At 36.3% G+C, this 20488-nt stretch overlaps 2 protein-coding genes across 7 annotated transcripts; both read right to left on the bottom strand.

Moving 5' to 3' along the window:
• Window positions 1-2287: 2287 nt before the first annotated feature.
• On the bottom strand, window positions 2288-5068 carry LOC136273545 (uncharacterized). Its single transcript, XM_066078124.1, has one exon. The coding sequence runs from the start codon at window positions 4407-4409 to the stop codon at window positions 2955-2957; it is 1455 nt and encodes a 484-aa protein (XP_065934196.1). The 5' UTR covers window positions 4410-5068; the 3' UTR covers window positions 2288-2954.
• Window positions 5069-11251: 6183 nt separating this feature from the next.
• On the bottom strand, window positions 11252-19951 carry LOC105326582 (proline-rich transmembrane protein 3). 6 transcript variants are annotated; one of them, XM_020066508.3, is made up of 3 exons: window positions 19725-19951; window positions 14120-14857; window positions 11252-11915 (listed from the first exon to the last, which is right to left on the bottom strand). In XM_020066508.3, the coding sequence occupies exons 2-3, from the start codon at window positions 14823-14825 to the stop codon at window positions 11536-11538; spliced, it is 1086 nt and encodes a 361-aa protein (XP_019922067.3). In that variant the 5' UTR covers window positions 14826-14857; window positions 19725-19951; the 3' UTR covers window positions 11252-11535. The 6 variants fall into 6 exon arrangements, with proteins under 6 accessions (XP_019922067.3, XP_034336787.2, XP_011425011.3 ...); XM_034480896.2 differs by lacking the exon at window positions 19725-19951 and adding an exon at window positions 18810-18902; XM_011426709.4 differs by lacking the exon at window positions 19725-19951 and adding an exon at window positions 18485-18749.
• Between the last annotated feature and the right edge of the window lie 537 nt (window positions 19952-20488).

The following is a 20488-nucleotide window of genomic DNA, read 5'->3' as shown; positions in this document are numbered from 1 at the left end:
TTCAACCGTTAACGATACAATGATATATAATGAATTACTATTTTAAATTCTACATCTTTGCATAGTAAACAACAAAACGCAATTAAGGCGCAATAAGTACGCTTATCGTAAAATTTATCGGATGCCTCATACGAACACAACTTTCGGCCGATCACAAAAAATTATGCATTTGAAAAACTCCCGCTCGCATCTATGTCTGTTAAAAGTTTTTGGCTTCTTTTTGTTTTCATTGTCCTATCAAAATCTTAATTCATAAGCCAGGATTGGGGAGCACCGATGTTTTCAAAACTCACTTGACATTTCTACATTCAAGAGGAGACGACTGTGCGCCATATGGCGCGGCATCAAATGTGACTTTCAACAGAACCGAATAGCATTTCATAACAATTATTTTTTTAAATAATGTAAAATTGACATATATTAAAAAAGAATGATAACGATTTCAGCTAAAAATTCTAAATTTGTCAATGTTTTTTTTTTTTACCTCCCTGAAGTATTTTTAATAGTCAGCCAAAATTTGAACGCCATTTGTCTAGTTTCGTATATGCGTTAGTTTTTTGTTTTGTTTTGCTTTTGGGTTTTTTTTTTGGGGGGGGGGGGTCAACTTAAATCAACGGTAAACGTAAACCTTAATCGATTTACTACGAGGACACTAAGTGAGTAAGACATACTATATAACTCTTATTCCATGTACCAATAATACAGAAGCTATAGAGCTTCAAACGGAAACAGCCTTGGGAAGGGAACCGGAGTTTTTTTCAAATGCTTCGAATTCCCTTCTGAGGTTTTTTTAATATTTTTTTTTTGGGGGGGGGGAGAATAATCTTTTTCTATTTGTGTTGTTTTCTTGTTTGTTTATGTTGTTTTGATATTTTCTCGTGAATTTGGTTAAAGTTGGCATCAGCTGCTGCATTATATGTCAATTTTTAAGTAAATTGCTTAATAATAATTCATAAACTCATGGCTGTAGAAAACAGGATAAGATCCAAGGTATTAATAAAAGATAGAAGAAACCTAGGTCTCCTCTACCCCCCCCCCCCCCACTATTAATTATATTCATCAAACCCCAGGGCCTTCCCATCACCGGTAAGTATACACTGTACGTATATGTACGTCCTTGAAATGAAGACATCTCCAGCGGACACTGTTGAAGTTATAATTCTCTGACAGAGTTATCTTTCTTGTCCAGTGTTTTCTCTTAACACTAAAATCTAAGTTTGACCATTATGTACAGTTTTCATAAATGTCCTTATGTCTTTCCTGTTATTCTTTATTTTATTAAATGAAATATACATAGATATACATTAATCATGCTGTACATTTTAATTGTTGAAGTGTTTGACTGTCCGGTCTGGTAAAAGAGTTCGCCACGTTGTATTGTGGTACTTTGCAATTGTACACATGTTACATTAAAGTTTTTAATTATATAAATTCAGAGAATTCAAAACTATCTATAACAATGAAGAATGTTTATAGATAGTTTTGAATTCTCTGAATTTTAAAAAATTAATGTAACACACACATGAAGTCTCTTTACATTGAATGTGGGATCCATTATATATTCATGTCTAATGATTAATTTACCTTTGAAATATTTGGAGGGGGTATATCATATGATCTTCGTTTGTTTATGTTAATGACATTTATGAGCCCCTGCAATTAGGACTATGATATTGAACTTGTTCAATATTTTAAAAGCATAACGTAGGGATTTTTAAAAAAAATGAATAATTTCATCAGTTACGGAAGTCGGCAAGTAATAATGTCAGACAAAGCACTAAGCGAAAATAAGATATATCATAAAGTAGCTTTGTTATTGAATTACAACTGTAACTTATTGTAAAAACGTTTTTATCTCTTTTATCAGGCGATAAATAAAGTTAGTACTTTGTTGTTAAACATACGTTAGGTATTGTCATGTGCCCCATACAGTCCTGTTTCGTGTAAAACCTCTTGCATTATATGTATCTCATACAAAAGCTAGACTGACATAGATACACAGGTAAATCTAGGGATGAGAACCCCTAGTGTGTTACAATTTCTTCAGCTATTTAAAACAAATTTGGCATTAAACCTAGCGTGTAAAACATAGGTAAATAGTAATCGTAAAAGACCATAAACATGTGTGATCGGTGATAACGCAATGAATGCATCTGTTTTCTAACATTTTCTAACATGTCCCTATGTTCAGGTGGTATATAAAAATACAATAAAAATCATAACCACACCGATGCACGCATAACTAAAACTTCAACGCCACCAAAACATTCTAGTGGCAAGGCATGGATGTATAAAAGATATGTTTAATTTATGAAATAGACACCATGAAATATTAAAAACACAGTGTATTCAGTGTAGCATTTTGGACTCACTGCTGGGCGAATAATTATATGCCAGTAGTTAACCCCGTGTCTATTAAAAATCCAGCGGGACGTCACCGTGAAATCACACGGTTTGGGTGTGATAGCCAAAACCGAATCTTCTCTGTGACAAAATCAGCTGAACATCGCGGTATGTGGGTCAGTAGACCAGATACCCATTAACCGGTACCAGTGTAAAACTAGAACCATCTCTTGATCAATCAACACGAGTCCATAGTAATCGTATCTCTCGGTTTATTTTCCCTTATACACAGTAATAGAAACGCTATGATAAAAGCTTTTAATTTGGAGTGCTGACCATGTCAAAATAGGTCATTTTCTATTTATAAATCGTCCCCAGGTAGCGATCTATATCTCAGGTGAGCCCTAGAGTCATTAATGAGATCAAACATTCCTCGTCGCTCCGATGACAGTAAATTAACTTGGTAGCAGAACACTAAGTACTACACTGCCGAATATTGCGTGTGGTCTGCTTATATAGTGTTCACAGTCAATTGTTTCGTTGGCATTTACAGGTTAAACGTCACACGTCGGATTCACAGATTAAGATTAATCTGGTAATCCTGCCTAGTTTTACACCACGGTGTTTTTCGCGTCTTTCTGGTCACCCACAGAGAGTTTGTCCTGGCCCCTGGGCCTCTCGCCCACGGATTCTATAGTATCGTACACGTCCCTGGAGCCAGTGCCCGTGTCCCCCGGCCCGCACTTTTTGTACTCCGTGTGAATGATGGCGGTGACAATTTTCTCGTTTTCATAATCCGGTGAAAAGTCTCGATGCGTCTGATGTATATCTACATATCCTGCGTTATAATTCCCGCCGTATTTCTCGTTGTGGTATAAACTCAGCTTCCCCAGGCCAATAACTGACGTCTCGTCTGGGTCGTTCACACAGGGGTCAGAGTTCATATAATCATCACAAGGGGGGTCTTTTTCAAAGTCTTTCAGTTCCCGAATGGAGGAATACCCCGTATCCTGGGACCCCCCATAAACGCTGGCATTTTCTGACGTCATTTCGATGTTCTCTTGCAGATCGATTTCTTCAATGGCTACGTCTTTCGGTTTTTTGTTCACCACGGCGTAATGGTACTCTTGTACCTGTAACTGTCCTCTGCCCTTACCCCCATCACTGTCCACACCCCTCCCCCGCCCATCCTCCTCTGGGTCAGAGATAGAATTGTAGATACCCTCGTCTGCGATCCTCCTCTCAGTTTCAGTGATGGCTGCCCTTTTCTCTTGGTGAAGGCGCTGGTCACTTTTATGAGGGATGTCAATATCCTTAGTATTCATATTAATGTCCGTTGTATCAGGCTTTGACCAGCCATGACAAATGTCTGTACAGTTGTGGTTCCTGAAGAAGCTATTTATCCCCTCCATACCCTTGTCCCGGGGACCGAAATCTTTATTGATGGAGTGAACAAGGGGCACTGTCAGGCGGTAGCTGGAGTCCAGCTTCACCCCTCTCAGTCCGTGCAGTAGGTACTGTCCCCGACTGGAATGGTAGGAGAAGTGAGCTAGCGAGTCCATGATGGCGTCGGGGTGTTTATCAAAGTTTTGGAACTGACCGTGTAGGTACGGCTCCACGACGATGTGTTCCCCGTTGGTCAGTGTCCGATGGTTGTAGTCCTTGAACTGCATCATAAACTCATTCCACTGAGTGTACCCCGAGAACTTGGCCTCGTACTCATTCACAAACTCAATGTCCAGTTCCAGCTCTTCGTCAACGACACGGTCAAAGCGGGCCAGGACGTTCCGGGAGAGTCCGGACCTGGCGAAGTAGAATCCCCAGTAGTCGTCGGCAGCCGGACGTTCCCGCCGGACTCTGACGATCACGTCCCGGTTACACCCGTCATCCTCTCCCACCGGAAGCAAGGTGCCCGGGAACACAAGGAACCGTTTCGTCCGGTATTTGGGTTCGAAGTCAAAATTCACAAACTTTACGAATCCATCGTCTGTTTGGAAAGGTTGTGAATACTGCAGTACATCAAACCCGAGAAGGTAAGACAGATTTTCACATTGACACACACTCATGTTTTTTATTGTCTGACAGATGGAAAGTTACTTGAAGTCAGTCCTAAAATAAACACACGAGAGTTACCCTGTCCATCTCTCCTTTAACACACATTGATATCCAAGGTAAGACATACGTACCCACGTGTTGGTTTGTGTGAGAAACCCTCACAATTTGACATTTTACATATCGATTTCATCAGTTCACCTTCCACACCGAGGGTTCCGCTTTACCTGGCGAGATAGGACTATATCTAATTTTGGATTGAGGCCACGCCGAGTAATGTTGGTTGAACGGTACATAACCTGCGATTTTCCCGTCTGGTAAACATCTCGCTGCGCTATGTCGCTGTTATCATATTCTGAATGCCAAAAGTGGATGACTTTTACACATGGTCAAATAAAATGCCACTCAGGCGCGTCATTCCGAGGGGCAGGTGTCCGTTGGAGCGAATTTTTTAACATCTTTTCTTTTCACTTAGTAAAATCCTATGCCGAGACGTTAGATTGGCAAGTTAATCGTGAGTAAACATGCTGTACAAAGCAATCCATTTATCAAATAAAAATAGCCATTGTCAGCTAGTCTTTGTCTTTTGTATACTTTTAAAGATTTCTTTTGTTTACTTTGCTGGCCTACTTGTACCCAGGTACATGCGCCTGACGCATTGCTCTTTCTGTAAGCATGCACCCCGCGGTAACACAGTACAGCACGCTTTGTTATAGATGCATGAACCTGGCCCCGTCTTTCCTACAGGTAAGTACTAATCAATTGCAATTTATGATTGTACACGCAGGTGCAACATACTTGTGTAAAAATGTAACCCTGAGAAGCATGCCTGCAATGAAAAACATTTAAACTCCAATTCATTTCAATATTGTATTATGTATTTGTGAAAAAGTATTTTTCTTAAATTCAATAAAGTATTTTTATACATTCTCTATATATCGATTTTATACTGCGAGAAAGAAATGCTCATTTGTATGTTGAATTCAACTTGATTTATCTTTGGAGCGGTTCGCGACAGTTAAGTAAGACATAGATAAGTTGTTACGTACGGGGAGGGTGTTATTTATACTGCACTCCACAGAATGGTCGTATGTTGACTCAGGTAGACATCAAAAGATCGATAGGACGGATTATCTCCAAAACCCCCCGTCATCTCCAGGACAACAATTAAATAAAGAAAGAAAATTTGAACATAATAAAATTGTTTGTATTTGTAGTTCTTCTTGAGGATTGGTTTTTAGAATCATGATACATGCATATCAATCAAAAAATGTTCGCGTAAAATTATACCATCTATAAATTTTAGTGAACCGTAATCCAAGAAATTATTCCGCGGTCCTTCGATAGAGAACACGAGTGTAAGTGACCCCGGCGGTACAGACGCGTATAATTCGTATCTACTTCATTAATATTCATTTTTCAAATCTTTGTTTTAATTTTCAGACTTAAGGTAAGCTGATGTGAAGATAATGGTATGCAATCAGTCTCCGCGATGTTCTTCATGTCAAACTTTATTGTGCATTTATTCACTTGTTTGTTTAAACTACTTTATTTTCTTAGAAATAACATTTCTTTGATAAATTACAAGTATAAAATTTCCGTACAAAAGCGATAACCATAATTTATAATTTGCGTCAAGTCCATTTTGTCACATTCATTAAAATGTACTTAGAAAACTCAAATAAGCTTTAGTTTTATAATGTAATGCTGTGGAAATTTCATAAATTTGAGATCTTTTATTTGTTGAACTATGGCATTTTTTGTCTCATTAACTTGTATAATCTTCATGCATGAATTAGAATTTTGATTAATCATTTTTTTAAGTTCCGTGAATTCTCGTCAACAGAAATTATTCAACTGCATATATTACGTAAGAAAAGTAAAAAATCTGAAACCGCTACAATCCCAGCACAATCCTGTCCTTTCAACAACCAAAGAATTTGTTTAAATGAGTAACTTAAGAAAATCTTTAATTATAACATGCTTGTTTGGGCAAACGCTGGCGCATTCAAAGATTTAATTCACGCTTGGTTAAAGATTCTTATTTTTCTAAACAGGGTTTTTAAAAAGCCGCTTATATATAAAATCAAATGGACTTATTGTCTTTTTATTCAAAAAATAATCCTAAACAATAGTTAACATATGTTTCATGTATCTTCGTTGATAGAGTAATGACAAAGTACAAATATGAAAATTTCTGAAAGTCAGACATTTATTTAAAAAAATCGTTTATAATCCTATGAATCAAACAACTGTACAACGGATAACGCCAATACAGGAATATGTCAACATGCATCTATTCAGTGCACTAAAGTGCACCTTGTTCAATTATCTGCAAGAACTGAGATCAATTGAACGACAAACGGAAGCTCGTACATATCCCAGACTGATCAGTCTGCCGGAATTCACGTAGACGACAGGGGACGGGATCAAAACAGAGGAATGCTGTTTGTTTTCACAAGCGCCACGTAAAAAGCCTAAACAAATTCTCTGAAATGCCAGACACGCTTGTATACCATTTATATATACTGTTGTGTCATATGTCAGATTCAGGAGAAATAAAATCTCCGCTTTGAATGTACGCAATGATATTGATACAAAAAATCTATAGAGAGGGCGGATCAATCAGACGCTTTCTTTTTATTGTAAATAAACATACAAGACGGCAAGACATTTACATACATGTATATTCCAAGTTCACCAAGTTTTGACTCAAGCGAGATAACTGAATCTGTACATTGTAATAGGCTGACGGACTGAAAGTAGGAAATGTTAAACAAAAATTAAAATGACTTTTAAATAGTTTTTGAAGGGTTGATGTAGTAGCACTTTGACCGTTTAGAAAAAGGTAAGCTTTCTATTAAATTTTCTTATCATCGCTCTTAGTTTTGACTGAACGATTTTATAAGAGACCATTCGTCAAAATGTCTGCCATTCTGTAGTTTATAGCTGTTTGTCCCATCGCTATCATATTTTATGGACGCTGCATAAAACGATATATTTATTTTGCATATGTAAATGTTACGTTTAGTTTAAGGCAATATTACAAAGAAATCTATGGATCTAGGGTCGACGGGGGGAGGGTTAAAATATATTAGATTCACATTGTAAATTTACCGAAAATAGCTAGGCCTCGGACCCCCCCCCCCCCCCCCCCCCCCCGGGGAAAAAATTCTGGACCCCCCCCCCCCAAAAAGTATCTGTATCAGTAAACTTTACTTAGAAATATAAAGGGCTATAAAAATTACTCAATAAGGAATTATTCTTTGAGTATTAAGTGGTGATAATTTGGTCGGGGCGTGTTCAAATCCAATAAAGTCCGAAGAGTATTATGTTAGATTTGATCACGCCTGACCGAAATAATCACCTCAGAATATTCAAAGAATGATTCATTATTACTTATATTTATATAATTTTCAGCAAATATACGATTAAAAATTATAATATTGAGAATGCAAACCCCGCTGGCGCCCCAACAATACGTCAATAGAATTTATTGGTCTGTATAGTACAAAATCGTAGTGCTATCACAGACAAAGACACTTGAAAGTGTATACATGTAGATGCTTCGCGCAGGTGTATTTATTTAAATGTAATTATATGATTTTTTTTTTTAATGTGTAACCCAACAAATTTTTTTCATTTTATCTAACCTTTTTACTTTAAAAAAAAAAGACTGACTCTGTGGGTATAGTTTGATGACAAATTGCAACTCTTTAACACGCAACTGTAGCTTCCAGGTCGTCCATCCGAATTTTTTAGACCGGGAGGTACAGACCGTGTCTTGTAAGTATGTAACAATGAGTTGTCTCGCGTTCATGGATCACCCTTTAAGGTGAAATAACACATCGTCACAAAATGGCTGACCTCCGATCGAAACGACATTATGTTTTATTAAAAGGATTTTTCGACGGTAATTTATAACTTACCTCATAGCCGAGTGGATAAAGTATCGGGCTTCTGATCCGTACATACCGAGTTCGAATCACACAGGAGCTTTTGTTGTTACTAGTATTTACTGAATTGATTTTTTTAGTTATTCATTTTTTATTCCCAATTTGCAAATTTTTCGCTTATTTGACATATGTATAGTTTATTTATCAATATATCTTTCATAATCAAATAATTTACAGTTAATTCGAGTGACTTTTTCCAGGTGTGTTATTCCACCTTAAGGAGGCGAGGTTGTCAAAAAATAACCTTCAGATTTATATTGAATTACATGTATTTTTAAAAAATTGTAAAGTTTAAAATTTAAATATTTTCCCATATCTTTAAAAAGAGATCTTTTTATTAAGGTGATCGACATACACGTAGATTAAAATGGCTGCGACTATCAAATGCTCGTAAAGTTTTCTCGTTTTTAAAAACATTAAATTATTAGAACCGTTTTAACAAGAGCTTGGACTTTCGGTGGGATGTTACTATAATCCAGTTTGCTCATTAAAATAAGCTTTCAAATATTGACCACATTTCTTCTAATTCGTTAAGAGAACCTCATTAATATTCTTAGACTGTCAAAATTGTTGCTCTGCTGTGTGAAACTGACTCTGTTTCAGCGAAATATACATCCCTGGATGAAGTCGGACGAGTGTCATTGCGTTCAATGTATGCAGATTTATAAGCCAATGGCTGGACAGTTAACAATGAACAGACCCCGCCTTCATCAAATCGGAGTTTATCACCTACTGCCCAAAGTCCAAGCTCTTGTTAACACGGTTCTACTTTCAATCCACAAATAAGGAAGTGAATCGCTTAATTTTTAGAATATTACATTTTCATGTGTCTTTGCCTTTGATGACACTATGAATCTGTTTTGTAATGTATAGTCTAACACATTTTATTTATGACTGTTTTAATATTTAATCGTACAATTGCTGAAAATCATATAAGTATAATAAGGCATTGTTCTGTGAATGTCATAAGGTGATCAAATACGGCCAGGCGTCATCAAATACATGTATAGAGCATAGAGTCTTTCGGCCGATATTGAATTGGATCACAACCGACTGTATTAGATCATTTTATAATACTCAAAGAACGATTCCTTATCCTTTAAATATGCAATTGTATACAGCGTTACGCGAAAACGTATGATTTGGATTCCTTTCACAATGTGAAGGAGCCAATCAGAGAGTAGAGCGAGAGTATTCATGAGAACGAGAAACATCGCGTCGGACACCTGTCAGTAAGCTTGATATGCGATACTTCACAAGGGTTTCAGCAGAAGAAATGCACATTGGTAAAATATTCACATCATACATTTATATATGTCAAGTGTGTCCATCTGACATTGATTTCTACACTTTTCATCACTAATCTTTGCTATAGTCTGTCCCAAGATATTTTCCGCGTATGTTTTTTAATCATTCGATATTTCTAAATACCTCTTGATTCAGACGATGTTCATTCATTAAAATGAAATAATGCCTAGATTTCCCTTTTGAAACGTCCTCTCTAGGTTGTCAGGTTTCAAAACACGGCCAAAATTATTAAAGTCTACGGGGATTTTGCACTGCGTCAGCCATAAGTAAGCCCGGATGATAACGTTGAAAAATTGTGCGAGGTATTCCGAGTGCCTTCTGAATGGAGAAAAGATGTCAACATTCCACATTATAAATCTCCGTAGGAAATCTGTTTTCGTTCCTGTGAATTTTTACGAGGGAAAATGTTGTGTGAATGAAGTTATCTTGGAAATTTTCCCTTTCATCAATTTTAATTGTACTTCTTTCACAGGTATGTGTATTCTTATTAAAAATCGTCCAAATGTGCTGCATAAATCTTTTGGGACAGAATATAGTATGTGCAACAACCTTGATACAGATGACACATTTAAAAACATGGACTGTTTAAAGTGAAAATGAGAAAATTTTGCTTCCATTATACAACGAGCAGGCTTTAGCTGCATTTGGGGCATGATAACATCAATTCAATGCAAATATAAGCGTTGGGACTGTCTGGTATAATATGCCTGTGATCAAAGCAGGTGCACGTAAATTGCACATGCATTGCAATCAAAGGTCGTTTGTTGAGACTGAATTCGGTTCATTTTTAAAATTGTTCGCTGAAATAAAGTTCTGTGTTTTTAACTGTCTCGGTCTCTTCTGGAATTTGTTTGAAAGCGAATTCTCTAAAATTATTTTTTTTTGTTTGCAAACGAGGCCGGGTTTGATTTTCATATTATCTGGTTGGAATACTCCAATTACAAACCATTCTGTTCTGTAGCCGGAGTATCGACATCTTTTTATTTTGCATTTCTATGTCCCAATTAGTCCAATTGCTATAGACAATGTACTTTCACACTGATATCTGTTCACAGAAGCATGTTGTTAACGGTTCAAGAATGGGGGGTTTCCTCGATCGACATAAAATTAATTGGCCTGATTTTGGTGACTTTCCAAAAAAGGACGCGGAACAATAAGGCAGTAAAATGCCCACCACTCTGATTTCAAATTCAAAATTGGCTTGAATTTGCCATTATACATATTAAATACTAGTATCAAATTTTGAGTCCTCGACAAAACACAAGATTCCCGACATTTGTTTAATAAAAAATTCAACAAACATTTTGATACACTCTAACATTAAATAGACACACATATTATCTTTAGTGGCAGACCACAAACATTTACGTCTAAAATACAGCTGACAACCAACTGAAGACGTCTCATACATGAAACAAAAATCCCCAATAGTTAAACAATTGTTGTTGAAATCAAAAATAAACAAATTACAAAACGAAAACCCAGTGTACATATTTTAAAAATGATTCCTGAGAAACACACAGACTAATATTAATACATGTATAATACATAAATAATTCGATTGCATAAATAAATCAAGTAGGATTTTGCTCTGTTAAATTTTGTTAAATTCTACTGACCACAATAAAAGTTTAGAGCGTTAAAAGTTTTGATGAAAGTCCCATTATTTTTTTTTTTAAATTCAACTCTTAAATCAGGCTTATTGTTTTAAAAATATGGAACACGATATTATAAAATTGTGCTTTGAATTCACATTATTTAGTTAAATTCGTACATCTTCTCAAACTAGTTTAATATGCAGAGTGAACGCTTTCTGGAATGAACAATCTTTGTCAGAAAATGGATGTTGCCATTTTGATAAGGTTGCAATCTTGTATCATCGTTTGGTTTCGACGCAAGTCGACAGATTCTCCGTGTTGATTGTTTTAGTTTGTTCAAACGTGTCATCCAGAGGTAAAATCTGTATTTTGCGGACAGAGTTCTTTTTCCGGCAGATCAGACACGACGCTAACCTTTCCAAAGCGTCCTTCGGAAGTATCGATCGTTTAGCAACACAGATAACCACAATAACTTCCGCTAGTTCTTCGGAACGCATCAGGGTTTGTAGTGCCCACCATGACCAGGCGTCCACGAATATGACGTCACTGTAGACTCCGAATACACTGGAAGAAGCGTAAATGTGTGTAGCGATGATGGAGAAGCCAATGGCGGAAGAGACGTAACATGTCACGAGAAGTCGGAGAATTCCGGAGTCACCTGTAAAAGATCAACATTACAAAGAGTCACTGAAACAGGCAACAAACTATCTTTACAAAGAGTCACTGAAACAGGTAACAAACTATCTTTACAAAGAGTCACTGAAACAGGTAACAAACTATCTTCGCTAGCCAAGGATTTCCAATACACTAGGGTCATTTTAACAGGAGATTTGGGTACATGTAGTTGTGTCCAACAGCAATGTGACGTAGGTCTGTCTATTTCATTGCTGGCCACTCAGTCATGGCTCTTTGAAATAAACACGATTTGTCTGGCTTTTTAGCTATCTATGCATATTTCGCTTGAAGCTGGATCATTTTTAACTTGTTTTGACGCAAGAAGAAATAGATAGCTACGCCCATCTGAGAATCTTGTCAAAATGGTTTCATATACACATTGTAGCCATGATTAGAGTATCGGGAACCTTTCAAAAACATATAATTTGAATCTGGAATCATTTCCCCTCGTTTTTACGACCTCTGCTTGAAATATAGGAGAATAGAAAGGAAAAAAATGATATAGAAAAGTTGTGTCATCCTCTTTCGCATTGTTAGGACAAGGACATTAAAATTCACATTTTATTCTAACGACCAGTGAAATATACATGTATTTTGAGTTTTCTTTAAATTAAGACTAAATGTTTCACAGCAGCGGGTACTAAATGGACAAAGGACAAAAATCTGGCGCTGAGTGGACAAAGATCTGCTTAACCAACTTAAAATATGCAGCTTTTTAATTGAGGGGTACAGTTTGATAATGAATTTGTTTATGGATTCAACGACATATTTCAGTGGAAAAACTTCAAACTCGGAATTCAAGGCTGACTTTACGAACTATGACGGGTAGCTGTGAGCGCTGAGTCCTGCGCGCGCAGTTCTAGTCAAAGTTCTACTGACAGCGACCGCCCGTGGCGGGCCGCGGAAACACCGGGAAAGCTTTGAGAGACCGGGACTTATTGAGACTGAGTCTTTTGATGTGTGAGTATCGTTGCGCTGCCTATGCCCTCCGTGTTGGGAGCAAACACATTAACAGTGTGGCGACGTGATACGTTATTGATAGGTAAACATTAACCGCAATTAACTCAATTAGGACCCGACTTTTCTGCTATACTAATTAAGCTTCAGTTTTGAATACACAGGCCGCAATTTAATGTACACAAAAAAAGCAGAATATCATTTTAGTGGTTATTTGAAAGTATGATATCATAATTTTCCTAACATGATGGAAACATTTTGATGTCAGGCGTCTTTTGTATAGATGAATAATTATAAATAAAACAAGTACTGAAGAATCATCGGACCGGCTGGAATCAGACTTCCGTTCTCTAATTAAAATCTAAATAATATTTGTTTAATAAGAATCAGTACATTGTAAAGCCATCCTGTCATCCCCGAATTCAATTATCCAATGACTGAACCTTTATAATGTAACTGTGATCACACCTTTGACTGAAGTGGGTTTATTTTTTTTTTTTTTTTTTTTTTGTTATTTTGGTTTTTTGTTTTTTTTTTTTTTTGGAGGGGGGGGGGGTTATCTGGGAGGCTGGGAGTTGACAAATACAGTGTTGGATCCAGGATTTGTTGAAAGGGGGGGTGCGAAGCGGCCGGGAGCTCATCATGTTTTTAAGATATTTTTAGATACTTTTATAAGCTATTCTAGTTAGACTTGACATATTATAAGAACGATAAATAACAACAAAAACTGATTCGGCATTCTTTTTCTATAGGTCATACATATTTCTAAAATTTTCATCATTAAAAGAGCCCCCGCCCCCTCTAAATCCGCCAGTGAAATGTTCCATACGATAATCCTGTTTGAACCTCTTTAAAACTCAACTTGTCATTTTTAACATCTTTCCACAATAAAAATCACTTATATTCTGTAAAATACCTCTAATTCACATGTTTTGTATCACACGGATAAATTCAGTTTTAATTGATTGAGGAAAAAGTATTACCAATGGCATCGACCAACATTTATTGTTAAAAAGCCTGAACAAAACGCTACAGTTCCTCCAGGGATCTAAGGCATGGCATGATCTTAACAACACTTTTGTGTTTCTAGAAATTGTAAGGGCTAAACAGCTTTCTAAATTGATGGTAAACCCCAGAAGAGACAATCGGGTTTTTTTATAATACAAATTTTCACTCTAAAAAAGCGGTTTAAAAGAAAAGTATAACATTGACTCGTAATAGTTTACTGACCATTTTGAATGTTGCTGAAACTTGACGAAAGGTTCTTTCTGATCTTCAGGCCCACGTAGAGATAGCCGACACACATAAGACAGCCGAACACAATGAACAGGCCCTGGCAAACCACCAAGAGGGGGTCCGTCTCGGGGGCGAAAAACACGGCCAGGTCCGTAGAAATGACCAACAGTACATAGAAACCCGTGAATCCTAAAATGACAGGCAACTTCTGAAATCTCGGAGGTCCGATGCTCATTTTGGTAGTGTCAATGAGAGCCAAAAGAACCAAACTGAAAGCTGAGAGCAGGAAGGGGCTTCCGAGAGACCATAACAGTCGCGAACACAACCTGGGGAGAATGTTCTCTGTATGGTAAGGGTCCACAATTAAACAGACGAAACGCAGTGAACAAAACAATATGAGCATCACTAATAGAGAACCTGACAGGCTTCCCTTCTGTTGTCTATTGTGGCCCTTTATCACTCGAAACAGGAAACAAATGGCCAATATGTCTGCAATCAGAAAAGCACAGCCAAAGAAGTAAGTGTGGACCGGCCAGGCTGCTCCCCATTCTTCAAACGCAACTGACCACTCGGGCTCGGGCTCTGGCCATCCAGGTTCCGGTTCTGCTACCACGGGCTCGGGTTCAAACTCCGCTGTGGAGGAGAAAGGTTCATTTTCTGGTGTGGCGCTGGTAGTCGGTTCCGGTTCCGCCGATGACATCGTTTACTGTTATTTCATCGTACTACCAATAGCTACAAAATATAAACAACACAAAAAAAATAATAAAATCATCTCTATGAAAGGCATGTTACAATATTGTTGTCAACGACTGGCGTAAACATCTGTAAACCAATTTCACACCGATGTCAGTTTCGTATCTTCCGCCTCTTCAACTGCTGTAAGAGATTACCACATTTGTAACTTAACGTCGATGGTTTCGCTGCTTTGTATCTTACCTCGCTCCTTCGATGAAGAGAATGCCGTAAATTGGCGAAATCGATAGCTATGCTGTGGTACCCAATTTCACTCACAGCTAAATGGCTTTGTTCATATATAGTATGTATAGCTAATAAAAATAAGGAAACATTTTATGTTCTTTCTATAAGGAATTTGTATAAAAACAATCGTGTTTTTGTTCTGTTTTGTTTTGGGGTTTTTTAACTTTTCAAACAAAAATAAAAATACCCGGAAAATTTTAACATGACAAAAGAAAATCATATATTTGAGTAATAAGTAATTGCCATTTAAATTGTTAATAATATTACTGTGTACACATATATTAAAATGGAAACAAAACGCCCAATTACAAAAGTTACCACATTCGTTTCTACTACAATATATAAAAAATATCTATGAAATTAGTCCCTCTAAGAAGGAAAGATTATCATTTAACTTTAAAAACCAAATCGTATCTTGCGTTATCTAATATTTCTTAAGTTAGGATCGGGAACTGTATAGAAAATATAATTCCTGTAGGATTTTTAGAAAATCCTAAAGGATTTTTCATATTTCCTGTATGAAAATTATTTCTCCTATGGGAATATTATCATCTGTCAGGTTTCATTTTGACACTGGCATAATTATCCGGAACAGTGTTGTATAGAAATTAAATGGGTTTGGGCCGTTTACTCCATAGAAAAATAGTTCCAATTGCATATCAGCGTTTAACCAGCCATTTCAAAATGATAAGATAAATCTGGCACCGCCGTCACTAAATTTTCAAATCAAAGAAAAGTGCATAAATTTGAGGTCAAAAGCTAGAACTGAGGCCGAGTATTGACCTGAGGAAAGTTGGGGCGGGGGGGGGGGCTCATTTGACCATCTTCTGTTTTCTCAGAGTCTTAAACTATGTGGAATGGTGCTAAACACTTTAAAAGTACATGAAATTTTATTTTTGTAGCTGTATAGCTCATAAGAAGTTATTGACATAAAGGTAGATGTATCATATAATATTTCTGAATTCAAATTCACAAAAATTCGTTAGATAAGCCGACAAGGAATAACTTGAGGGAATTGGACAAGTTTTACGAGAAGAAGAAAAAATTTAAGCAAAAAATAATAGTGTTTACTATTTGAGTAAATCAATGTTCACACCTTGAAACATCCTCCATGGAAAACGTGTATGCATGTTTAATGACAACAAAAGACAGCATTGTTAACGTGGGTCAAGGGGATCGAAGCATCTTTAAGTGTTAATCAATGGACGTGTTCGATTGTTCTACCTAATTAAGTATACATCAATAACCGACAATCGTACAAAGCCTACACCCAGTCTAAATGGTGGTCATAGTCAACGATGTTCTGTAAACTATTCACTTATGTAGTTAAGATGTGAATTAGAAAATGTAAAGAACCTTTCAAACTGTCTCAGCGGGGTTTTATCTCTATTGCAGCATGTCTAAGTTCACTTTTTAAGATTTGACAATAAGTCATCAGCAATTTTGTTTCAATTTGAAATATAATTGATTTCTATATGCTTCTATTGTGAAGATTCCATCAATGAATTTAAGGAATACTATCCCACCATCATTCCATAGTATTATGATAAGTAACGTCTTGAGTTTTCACTCAAATTAATCAAATGTATGTGCCTTACAGAAGATGTTGTCATATATATTCATATTTCCCTACAAAATCTGACAAGCAATAAACATACATGATACCTTATTCTTCGAAACTCAAATTATTAATCGAGTGGAGGATATGTTCACCATTCCATGTAATCTGTTTAAAATATAAAATTCAAGATCGTCTTTATATTGCTGTACTGTTATATAAAATAGTGTTGATGGGGACAGTTAATTTCTATATTTATTTATTTTTTATTTACAAATGTCTCAATGAAATCAATTGCTCAAAAAAAGAGACGTGACCCTCCTCCCTTGATGCAATGTGTCTGTAACTTGAACTTGAACTACTAATAATAACCTTGTTAATACCCTGAGAGCTTTTAGAACTAACGATGCCCTTTGTGATAAATAATAGACCGTAATTACGATTTGTCTGTTATATGCGTGGATCTAAGGCAACCTCCCCCTTATTCAAATTTATCAAAGTTTACTCGTAAAATAATTAGAAATAGATATCGGAACCTCTTAAAAACACGAACCTTTTTCTTAAGTTGATAAAACGAAAGATGTATGATTCATATCAAGATGTATAGTGGAAAGAAAAAGTGGGTCTTCCGTTCCTACAATATGGGGATCGCGCGACATTCACTGTAAAACTGCTGGCTCAATATCGATTACCCTGTTCACATCCCAACTTGGCCAACATTTCACAATCACATCTTGTAGGTTTTCTGTTTATTTTGTGACTCCGAGCGCCTGGCGGTTGGAAAATCTGTAATAAAATCTTGACCTTTGTCTTAATCTAAGTTCATATCTTGACAAGACCCTTCGCTACCTTTGTAAAACTATTAACGTCATATTAGTTTCATCTTTTCAAAGTTGAAAACCATAGCGGCATACAGTGTATTGGGCAGATCAACTTTCGATCAACCAATCAAATTATAATCTTTTGATAATGATATGTATGTTCCTTCCGAACCTTTGACCATTGCACGATTCAACGTCAATCTGACAGCCAACAATTCACTTGCCACAAGGAGTTATTAAAAACTCAAGCAGAAATAGAAAACCCCGCGGCGAGACCTTATTTCTATTAATGTTCCTAAATTTCGTGGAAATTTCAAGTAGACAAATGAATGTGTACCTGGTATTTATTTATTTTTGGAAGATCCGGTTTAAGAAATTGATAAATTATTGTTATATGTTAGCGTTGTAACAAGAAAACTTAAACAAATAAAGGAAATGAACACGGATGGGTACATAGATATAATATGTAACCGTGAGGAAACTATTAGATGTACGAACCCAACAGCCTGCTTGGTGCTGACCGCCGCTTCGCTTTGCTCTGGTTTGACTCGAAGCAGATCAGCTATCCATTATACACACTAATACTAATAATGTCGTCATAAAATCTCAGACGTCGACAGATGGAGCATTGATAATCTTAGTGGAACGTGATTTCCCGGAGATTTTCCCCCCACTGTACATGTATCGATATTCTATAGATATCTTGATACCCCCATTCTTAAAAACAAATTGTTGATAGTATAATAATACATGTAACATGCGTTTTTTGTGTAAATCCAGTAGTTTTTAAATTTTACTCCCTTTTGGTCTAAAGTAGTTTCCATTGCGAATAAAAACACTCCAACGATTAGCAAAGTGAACATCTAATCTCGTCACATCTCGTTCTTAAAGAGGAATTTATTTCCTCGTATTTATATTTAGATAATATTTTTTTTTTAAAAATTCATGTATACGTTTACTTTAAATTGGGAAAGGGATTAATAAAAGGAAACTTTTACTTACATTCTTTTAGGGTATCCTGAACTAGTAGACATAAGTATTGATGGTTAATGTTTCACAAACTTGAGATCATTTAAAAACCAGATTAAGTGGAGACAGATTGCATCAAACCCAGTCATCCAGCGCCTGAACTGGTCATTTCTAGGACGTCCGTCACACTTCCGGTGATGTGTATTTCAAATGCGCACCGTGAAGTAGTCAGAAGTACACGGTTGGGGGTTATTGATGAACTATTGTGTAAAGCCACTTAACAGTAAAGGTGACGGTGATTCAGTGACAGGGGAAACCTTTCCTACAAAGTGAATCGGGAGATAAATGTATCACCTACTTAACGAACGACCTCTCCAGGTGACCATGGACACAGACTGCAGTTGGGCGGGTCCAACTCTTCAGGTCTTGTAAGAACAATTAATGGACACGTCGCTTTATAACATTAAATAAAAAAATATGATATACCTATAAATTCGAAGATTTTCTTCCGTTGAAACATTTCCATTTCCATTGTTTTGTTTTGTTTTTTTGTTGTTTTTGGGGGGTTTTTTTTGGGGGGGGGGGGGGGGTGGGGGGATTTCAATAAAATCTGAATCATGTAAAACCTTCAACGTTTCTTTCTCTCCATAACTTTTTAGATGGTATTGACCTCGGATATACAATGTACTAGTATAGGAATGTAAAAAAAAGTTCTCAACATTGTCAGCTTTGTACTACTTTCTTATAAGTATATTATTCAAATATATATATAGTGTATATAGACTTTATTTTGTGACAACTTAACGTAGAAAACTACCTCTGACCAACAAACAAACAGGCATCGAACTTATATTGTTGTCCCGTTTGTCAATCACTTGACGACTTGTTGTTGACTTATTCCATTTAATCAATGATCCTAAATTGGCAACAGCGTTTAAATCATCTAAACCAGTGATTTGTACATATTCATTCAATAAAGTTCAAATTCAAGTTGTATAAATTTACTGGAATCTCGCTTATTGAGGCTGGATTATCAGCGAAATATCCATTACATCTGTCTTTGAATTATGGATATGATTTTTATGCCATAAAATATTGACAACAACTACGTTTATAAGTTTTTTTTTCTGTACATCTATTGAGTGCTTTCCTTTAGAGGAGATAAATATATAGTTTAAAAAATGACCACCACCTTTCAATCCTCTGAAAATTATTACAAATTTCAACAAATCATTCGCGAGCGCACACACACACACACATTCAAGTAAATTACCACAATCTTGATGTGTCCAAGTTAAGTCTAGGTCTCAAGCCACGGTCCGGAGTCCGCATAGCTCTCTTCTGAGACAAAAATCGTACATATTGGCCTTGATTTGCGAAGACAAAGAGTAAATGCACGTGGAACAACGAATGTCTTTTCAAGTGACGTGTGACAGAGTACGATGTGGTTTAGCTAATATCTCAAAATATCTCACCGACGGCCTTTATAATACATGTACATGAATGTATTACCTAAATCACGCGCGTTTCCTCAAGAAATTATTGTACACACGGAAAGATATTCTTAAAATGGAAAAAAGTCACGTCTTTTATATTTAAATACAAGTTTATTTCCTCGACAAGAATATTCTACACACGGAAAAATACTTTTTAAAATAAAATAACTAAAAGATACATTTTTTATATCCGTTTATAATAGATATGTATAAAACAGCTGCTACCTACTTTATTATAGGTTAATTATTCTACTACAAGCAAACAAACACCCTTAGAACATGCTTATTCTTTGAAGAAGAAAAACCTGCTATTACCCTTTGATAACCATCTGTCTTTGATCTTCTCTGTAGTACTGCCTTTCATTTTGTAAACTTTGTGGCATAAAGGTTGCAGATTTCTGAGTTCAACGTCTCCTAGTATAAATACATGTACTATATAACTAGTCATAGGTTGCAGATTTCTGAGTGCAACATCTCCTAATATAAATACATGTACTATATAACTAGTCATAGGTTGCAGATTTCTGAGTTCAACATCTCC

The sequence above is a fragment of the Magallana gigas genome, chromosome 3 (genome assembly GCF_963853765.1).
Source record: "Magallana gigas chromosome 3, xbMagGiga1.1, whole genome shotgun sequence".
Lineage (NCBI taxonomy): Eukaryota > Metazoa > Mollusca > Bivalvia > Ostreida > Ostreidae > Magallana > Magallana gigas.
This window is presented reverse-complemented; position numbering and strand designations above follow the sequence as displayed.